Below are 9,263 nucleotides of genomic sequence, written 5' to 3'. Positions count from 1 at the left end.
CCACCTACTTCATGGGTTAATGATCCAATCCTCAACAAACTCCTGGAGGACTGCTTGAATTCTTCTTTTGAATTCCCAAATAACACACTATATTCTGCTTCAATCCAAAAATTCAAACAACTTCTCAATGATAGCATTGCATATCAATTTCAACTTCAGGAAACTGAAAATGAAGAAGCTACGGCCAAATCTAAAATAGAAAACTGTCTTGCAACTGCTCAACCAATTCAATCCTCTCGTGAGGAATTTGATGTAAGAATCTCTCATGCTATTTCCGTTCAGGCTTTCCATGATCAAGAAGAAGCAAGACTCGAAGCAGAATTGGCTCAACTTCAAAAACAACTTGCCACCATACGCCAAGATAGAGCCACCCTAGCTAAACCTCTGGCTGCAGCCCAACAAGAGCAACATCTCCTTATCCAGAAACTTGTCTTAATCGACACTGAGCAGGGAGAATATGAAAAATAACTCGAGAAAATTCAAACTGACAAGTTCAAGCAGATCAAAATGCTTACGATTCTGGAAAACAAAAGGACAAAGCTGCGCTCTGATTTGGCAAAATTATTAGCATCTTGAACTTTTTTTTTATTTTACTTTTGTAATGACTTCCTCCTTTTTTGAACTTATACCTGTTGAATTTCTATATTTGCCAGCAATAGAAATATTTTAGATATTTTCCATTAATCGAATTAACCACTCTCCCTGACTCGATGTCTTTAATCTGATAAGCATTTCCAGAAAATACCCCTATCACTTGAAAGGGGCCTTCCCAGTTATGGGATCATTTACTAAGAAATTTTGATTTTTTTTTTCATTGGTAAAATAACTTTCAAAACTAACTCACCTATCTTGAAAGATTTCTCCTTAATTCGACGATTATAACTTCGAGCAACACTTTCTTTTTGTCGAATTATATTATCAAGTGCTAACATTCGCTCCGAGTCTAACTCATTTAACTCATCGAACATTGCATTCCAATAATCATCGACTGGAAAATCATTCTGTTTTGATACTCTTAAAGTATTTAAATTAATTTCTAATGGTAAAACTGCATCATGGCCATACACCAATTTATAAGGTGAAGTCCCTGTCAAACCTCTTGGTGAATTCCGATAGGCCCATAATACTTGACTTAAAGTCTCATGCCATGTTCGAGGCTTGTTCCCGATATGCTTTTTAATCAAGCCTATCAATATCTTATTTGCTGCCTCTACTTGCCCCTTAGCCTGTGCATAATAAGGAGTTGAAGTGACCATACTAATGTTCCTTGAAGCCGCAAAGTTTTTAATTCGCTGGCCAGTAAACATAGTTCCTTGGTCAGTACTTAACGTCTAAGGAATTCCAAATCGATGAATAATATTTTCCTCGACAAAATCAATTATCTCTGTTTGACCAACTTCTACCAAAGGAACTGCGGTTCAACCCATTTCGTGAAATAATCAATGGCCACTAAAATAAATTTGTGCTGCTTCGATGAAGGGGGATGAATCAATCCAATTAAATCTAAAGCCCAACCTCTAAATGGCCATGACTTTATTATCGAATGCAGTTCAGCCGCTGAAATCTGCTGTATCGAACCATATTTCTGACATTCTTGACATGCCTTTGCATAATCAATACAATCTTTTATCATAGATGGCCAAAATACATGATCGCGATATAACACCCATCTCATTTTCTTCCCTGCCTGATGAGCACCACATATTCCATTATGAACTTCACCCAAAGCAATGTTTTGATCTTCTCGACTCAAACATCTCAACAAACTTCCATCGATCCCTTTTTTGTATAATTCATCAGCCAATAAAACAAAGTTCATTGCTCGTAACTTTAGTTTTCTATCAACTGTAATATTGGGATCTTTCAAATACCGAGCAATAGGTTTTCTCCAATCGGAATCTTCCCACTCATCCATGCATAACACCTCTCTCTCATTTGCTGGTACCAAAATTTGATGGATACTAGATAATTTTTTAATAGTTTCCGGACCAACCTGATACTTCGAAGCAATTTGGGTTAACTCATTAGCAATCTCATTATGAATTCGAGGAATATGCACCAAAGAAACTTTTCGAAAAGACGTTAATAACTCCCAAGCAATTACTAAATATTTTTGTAACGTCTCATTATTGCACTTAAATTCCTTCAACAACTGCTTTAAAACTAACTGTGAATCCCCTAGAATTTGAACTTCTAAAGCTCCTTTGTCGATTAAAATTTCTAGACCCAAAATCAAAGCCTCATATTCGGCTACATTATTAGAACAAGGATACTTTAGTTCGAACAGGAATTCTGATGGAATGCCCTCTGGTGAGATAATGAGGATTCCAACCCCCGCACCATCTTTATGTTTAGATCCATCGAAATACAATTTCCAATAATTAACTTTTACATCGACTATATTTGCTCCCTGGTCATTCAGATCTTTTGAATTGTCCACAAGAAAATCTGCAATGACCTGTCCTTTTACAGCCTTAGCCAGAACATATTGTAAATCAAATTCTGTTAATGCCAACATCCATTTTCCCAAACGTCCTCTTAACATAGGGAAACTTAGCATATATTTAATATGATCGGTTTGTACTATAACTTTCACCGACTTAGCCACCATGTAACATTTTAACTTCATACAAGCATGATATAAAGACAAGCATAATCTTTCGATCGGGGAATACCTTGTTTCAATATCAGTTAAAACTCGACTAAGGTAATAAACTGCCCGTTCATGCCCATTTTCATCATCTTGGTCTAACATACACCCTATAGTGTCTTTAGATGCTGCAATATATAATTTTAAAGGTTCAAATGGACACACATTCGCCATAATTGGAGCTTTTGATAAATATGACTTAATCGAATCAAACGCCGATTGACGTTCTGTGGTCCATTCGAATTTTGAACCATTTTTTAATTTCACCAAAGGCGCGAATACCCTAGTTCGATCCGAAAGATTCGAAATGAATTTTCTAAGGTAATTCACTTTTCCCAAAAACGATTGTACTTCTTTCTTCGATTTGGGTACAGATAATGCTAATATCGCATCTGCTTTATTTTTATCAATAGCTATCCCCTTTTTATGAACAACAAAGCCTAAGAAGTTTCCGGCTGAAACCCCAAAAGCACATTTCAAAGGATTCATTTTTAATCATTTCTTCCTCATAGTAGGGAATGCTTTTCTTAAATGGTCTATATGCTGACCCACAGAAATCGATTTTACCATTACATCATTGATATAAACTTCCATAAATTTCCTAATAAACTCATGAAAAATGGCATTCATGGCGCGCTGATATGTCGCCCTAGCATTCTTCAAGCCAAAAGGCATAACCACCCACTCATACGTACCTAACGCCCCAGGACAACGGAAGGCAGTTTTAGCCACATCGTCTTCCATAATAAAGATTTGGTTATATCCAGAATAACCGTCCATGAAACTAAGAATTTCATTTCCTGCCGCAGAATCGATTAACATGTCTGCAATCGGCATAAAATATTCATCCTTCGGGGTGGCATTATTTAAATCTCGAAAATCAATACACACCCTTAACTTCCCATTTTTCTTCATCACAGGGACAATATTCGATACCCACTCCACATAACATGCAATTCGAATAAATTTTTCTTTGATCAAACGTTCTATTTCTTCTTTTATTTTCACATTGATTTCAAGAGCAAAACATCTTGGGGTTTGCTTCACAGGTCGAGCGTTGGGCTTTAATGCTAATCGATGTTCTATTAATGAACGATCGAGACTAGGCATCTCATGATAATCCCACGCAAAGCAATCTTTAAACTCATGTAACAAATTAAAAAGATCAGTTCGAAAAGGATCAATAAGATCTTTACATATATATGTAATTCGAATGTCATCATGAGTCCCCAAATTAATTTCTTCTAAAGGATCTTGAGATTCAAACCCTTTATAATAATCATCCTCTTTAATTGAATATTTTTCAAATCCCAAAGGCTCCAAATCATAAATGCAATCGAAAGTAAAATCAATAGAATCATGGAAAGTAGAAGAAACTTGACTTTCGACTAAATCATTACTATTTTTATTTTCTACATAATGGGCCTCTGCTATTAAATCGGCAGTCTGGCTCACATCATTAATTTCATTACAAGAAGTAGGGAAATCATAACTAAATTTGACTGGAAGCGTCGAATCAAACATACTACCATTAACAATTTTACTAACCCTATCCGATTCAACTTCACCAGAAGAATCATCTTTATTTTCTAAAAACTGAAAATTATTTAAATAATTATGTAATGTTACCAGGTAATTAGGAACCCCATCACCTTGACTCATGGTGCAGGCTTTAAAGTCTTCAAGAGAGACAGTCCCAACCAGTCGGTTCGAAACCCACATCTGGATAACACAACTTTACCGAAAGGCCTTCTGAAGTCAAATAACAACCTTCACAATTATAAGGATTTAAAGATCGATCAACATTCAAAGGTTTTAATTTTCGATTATAAATCCTAAAATCAACATGCATCTGTTCGACATACAGACTCGAATCTGCTTTGACAATTTCAGGTTTACCTTCTTTAGTCCATAGAAGCACGCTCTGATGCACTGTTGAGGGTACATCACCTACACCATGGATCCAATCTCCTCCTAGTAAGGCATTATAACTAGCCTTCGATGGCACTACCACAAACACAGAGTGTCTCTCTGAAGATCCCACTTTCACAGTCAGAGTAACTAGTCCCCTCGCTGGCGTAGAGGTCCCACTGAAATCAGTCACAGCAATATTTGTAGGGACCAGATCATCAAGATGCTTTCCTACTTTTCCTAACATTCTCTGAGGCAGAAGACTAATTGCTGCCCCACCATCAATCAATACCTTGTTTATTTTAAACCCATTCAATATTGCAATAACATGAAGTGGACATAAATGAGACATCTGTCTTTCAGTAGGACGAGGAAAGAAACCTGGCTCATCCTCTATGCGAATGAAAGAGAAAGCCCCTTCATCTTCCTGATCATAATCCTCATCCGGATTACTCTCACATTCTCTAAGGTACTCAGTCGGAATAATCAAAATCGTTCCAACCATATCATCATCTCCTTCATCAAAATATTCCTCATCAACATCAACGTCCTTATGTTTGTCAATTCCAGAGGATTGAGCCACAACTTTACCCTTTTTCATCTTTGCAGGTAATAGAATTTCCTTAGGGTAAGTCTCTCCATAAGAAGGAAAGACAATCCGAGAATACACAGAAGGCGTTGCCCCCTTGCTCACTTCTTTTTCTGTCTCCATTTGAAGTTTCTTATTCCGATTAAAACTTCTTCCTCCACCTCTGCCTCTTGGATATCCTCTGGCTCGACCCCGATAGAAGGCATACTGATTCCGGGAAGGTGCCCGATGCCCCCACTGAGGATTACGCCAATACAGATGATCACGCCTTTGGAATTCTTGACAGTTTCTAATCCACTGAACACCTACAGCCTGGGATCGACTTAAAGGTGCAGTCACATCATGCTGAGGGATTTTCGAACTAGAACCTTCCACACGTCGAATTGGCTGTCTCTGGCGTGCTTGTTCCTCCCTATGAGCCAATTCTTTTTTCATCCTTTCTTTTTCAAAGATTGCTACCGCTTCAGCATCAAACACAGCATTACACCGTGGACACAGAGATACGTCCCGGTCTTTTATTTTCTGCTGAACCAAGAAATCCAGCAAGCCATCTCCCGTTCTGGGGTATACAGACCTTACCTGTGACTCAAAATCATCAAGAGCCGCATCAAAATCATAAGCCATGCCAACCATATTCACCCCTAAGTAGGGCTCGACACAACTGGCATCAACTTCGAAGGGATCTACATCAACCTTCATTTCCTTCTTGCCATTGTCAAATTTCAAACATCCTTCCATGATTGCCTCTTGAATCAAATCCCTGAAATGCACACAGCTGTTAGTCGAATGACTAGTTGCTTGATGAAATTTATAGTAAGACTTTCCTTTCAAATCTTTTATGGAAAGTAAAGTTCTACCCTCAGGCAAAACTAATTGTTTATCTTTAAGCAACACATCAAAAATCTGATCAGATTCCGAGATATCAAAACTATACTTCTTTCCACTTTTAAGTTTTGAATCATTCGACTTTTCATTACTAGGGAGTTTTTTCAGTAAAGAGCAAACATATGGAGGACCTTTCTTAATTTCAGCCAAATCGACTTCTGTTTCGAAATCGAATTCCTCTTCGGAAGACTTCATTGTCACATAAGCAACCTTTTTCTTTTCGAGTAAAAGGTTTACTCTTCCATCTCTGTTCACTCCTGTATTTCTCTTTTTCTCTTTTTATAAGTTTGGTCTGTCGAACTTTTTCAGCCAGATGGGCCAAATCGGGAATATGCACATTAAGCAATTTTCTACGCATATAAAATCCCAAGTCCATAATTGCTATTTTCACTATCTCATTCTCAGGTAATGATACATAGCATCTACTTCTAGCATTTTTGAAACGTATTAAATAATCATCAATGGTCTCACCATCTTCATGTTTCAAAGCTACTAAATTAGTAACTGCTACGTTCATTTCACCTCGATAGAACTGAGCGTGAAAGGCAGTTTCTAACTGATTTCATGTTGTAATCGAATTTGGTCTAAGATTCAAAAACCAAGTAAATGCATTCTTTGTCAATGATGAAGGAAAAAATTTCATTTTTAAATTTTCATCATTAGCGAGATTCCCGATTTTGACCAAATAACGAGCAACATGTTCAGTAGTTGATTCTCCAACTTCACCAGCAAATTTTGTGGTTATTTTTAGGATTTTCACCCCTCTTGGCACTTCAGCCATTTGAACCACTTGGGAAAAAGCAGACACAAAATGTGATTGATTCATAAAACTAACATTTATCCCAACTCGATTTAACACTTCTTCAATAATTCTAGTAACTTGATAGCGATCACCACGTAATCCGGCTAGATAATCATCAGCATTTTGACCTCAGAGAACCATATGAGGATTTTCTGGATTCAAAATCTGGTTTTTATTTTGAAAAATATTTTCCATTCCTTCGTTATTTCCCCTGGCATTATGCCTCTCACCTTCATCATAATCAACAATTCGAGCAATCCTCTCAACTTGTCTAACAAGACGCTCGAATCTTGATTCATGATCAGCCATCATGGGATTCAGAATTGTAGTTATTTGTTGAGTCAATAAATTGACCAAGTCATGATGACTCTCTTCTACTTGTTGTCGATATACTGCCATCGAATTTGCAGCATTCGAAAATTAATCACGAGAATATTCGTGATGTTGTGAGTTTTGAACATTATTCGCTCCATTTACATTTCCAAAACAGACAGGCGGCATAAAACCACCCACCGGTGGGATATAACCCGGAGGAAGACCATAAGGGGGCCAACCAGCGGTTAATGGAGGTTGATATGGTGGCACAGGACCACGTGGACGAGTATTATGCCCAACATTTTCAGTTTGAATAGTCGTAACGACTATACTTTCAGTCCCAACTGCACCTTCCGGACGTGAAGACACGTCGGCTTGTTGAATGGACACTGGTATGCTGTCATTAGTGGATGAACCACCATTCACATTCGATAACTCATCAGCCATGTGAATGATTTTCCCACTTCGCAATCGCATACACTAGCAATCACTGGAAAAGAATTTATTTGACACACTTCGATTTAAAACTGTTCCACCGGGCGTGCCAATTTATTTTGTCGATTTTTAGTAAATCGATGGTGGTTCGATTCTAATGGTCTGGGAGCGAAACCTACTCCTCTGTGCGAGTACCAGTTTTCTATAAGTGCATCAAAAGCATCTTCGATTAGACCAAGTTTGAAAATTAAAATAAAGTAAATTCATAATTTAATATTTGAAACTTAGAAATTGAAAGTTTTGAAAGCTAAACAAATAATAAATGGAAAGATTTGCAATAAAATTAAAAGAAGACGGTAAAATGCCCTTGATTGGATCGAAAGGACTTCAACATAAAAGATTCAAATGCAGAAGGATAAATTGAACAAACAAAAGTAAAGGACATTTAGTAAATAAAATTTAATTGAAATCATAAGTTTACAGAAAGAATAAATTAATAGAGTGCTAGAGTATTTTTCTGAGTAAAAGTTCCAACCCTTATTCACTAAGAATTCCTAATATTTATAGGTTAACCTTACATAAATGCCCATTAATTTACAATTAATTATAATTAAATATGACATTTCAAATTTTGAAGCGCATTCTCTCTTAGTAACCGTTCCCGCCGCAAAATTGAAGACATTCTCCGTGATCTCCTCGTGAAATAAAAGCTATTAACTTCCCACTTCCACAACTAATCGATCAGCTCTTTCGAAGGCCTTACTTAATTCTTCGAATCGAATTTCCAACTCGATTTGGCTTACTTCGATCAACAAAACTATCGAAATCCACATCATCACCAATTACCTCCAAATTCGGACTTACAAGCGTACCTTCTCGAGAAACCATATTCAACTCATTTCGATTCAACTTCCTATTATCGAAAATATTTTTTCGATCAAAAAATATATTTTGAGATTGTTTTTTAAGATTACTGACATCAAATTTTGATAATTTCGAAAAATTTTAAATACTTTATGTTTTAATTCTTTTAACAAAACTTTAACAACTCATAAAAGTTAACACAATAGATGGTTATAAATCATAGTGATAGACAAGAGTAAAAGTTGCGATGATGATACTTGGTAATAATTAATAACGGATGAAGAGAATGTAGGAGGGGAAGAAAAAAATGAGAAAGGAGAACAAGGTAATATAATAGTGGCGATGAGACAATGACAGGTATGTGTATAGAGAATAATATATAGTAAAAGAAAGAATAGTGTTTGATATACTGAGGCGATATAATACAAATATTTTCATTTCATCTAATATTTAAATAATGTTCCTATAAAAAAAATATTATATGTATAATGAAATTTTTTAATATCTATAACAATATATAATACCAATACATAGGTTTGGTGTTCAAAATTCTTTTTCAATTTTACCCTTCCTAATAATCTATCCCACTATATGTCAGTTATTCCATATTAAAAAACTTCCACTACTTCATCCTCTCTCTTATCTCATTAATTCACAATCATGGAACTTCTATAATTATCTATTTCCTCTCTTACTATCTATCATCTCAGATTACTGTTTATGCATAATAGAAAAACTTTTTTCTTTTCTTATTCATCTTCTCTTGTATGATTCTCACTTTACTTAGATATAACATAAAACCTAATATAAGG

General features: G+C 36.0%; 2 protein-coding genes across 2 annotated transcripts; both read right to left on the bottom strand.

Annotated features, from left to right (window-relative positions):
* Window positions 1–479: 479 nt before the first annotated feature.
* On the bottom strand, window positions 480–1,307 carry LOC112722022 (uncharacterized). The gene is made up of 2 exons (XM_025773008.1): window positions 845–1,307; window positions 480–484 (listed from the first exon to the last, which is right to left on the bottom strand). Exons 1-2 carry the CDS (start codon window positions 1,305–1,307, stop codon window positions 480–482), a joined length of 468 nt encoding a protein of 155 aa, XP_025628793.1.
* A 92-nt stretch (window positions 1,308–1,399) lies between these two features.
* LOC112722021 (uncharacterized) lies at window positions 1,400–3,139 on the bottom strand. Its single transcript, XM_025773007.1, has one exon. The coding sequence runs from the start codon at window positions 3,137–3,139 to the stop codon at window positions 1,400–1,402; it is 1,740 nt and encodes a 579-aa protein (XP_025628792.1).
* Between the last annotated feature and the right edge of the window lie 6,124 nt (window positions 3,140–9,263).

This window comes from Arachis hypogaea, chromosome 11, assembly GCF_003086295.3.
Source record: "Arachis hypogaea cultivar Tifrunner chromosome 11, arahy.Tifrunner.gnm2.J5K5, whole genome shotgun sequence".
Lineage (NCBI taxonomy): Eukaryota > Viridiplantae > Streptophyta > Magnoliopsida > Fabales > Fabaceae > Arachis > Arachis hypogaea.
This window is presented reverse-complemented; position numbering and strand designations above follow the sequence as displayed.

What these genes read in the sequence shown, in the direction of transcription:
- LOC112722021 (XM_025773007.1), bottom strand. Translation starts at nt 3,139, where the DNA reads ATGAATCCTTTGAAATGTGCTTTTGGGGTTTCAGCCGGAAACTTCTTA.
- LOC112722022 (XM_025773008.1), bottom strand. Translation starts at nt 1,307, where the DNA reads ATGTTTACTGGCCAGCGAATTAAAAACTTTGCGGCTTCAAGGAACATT.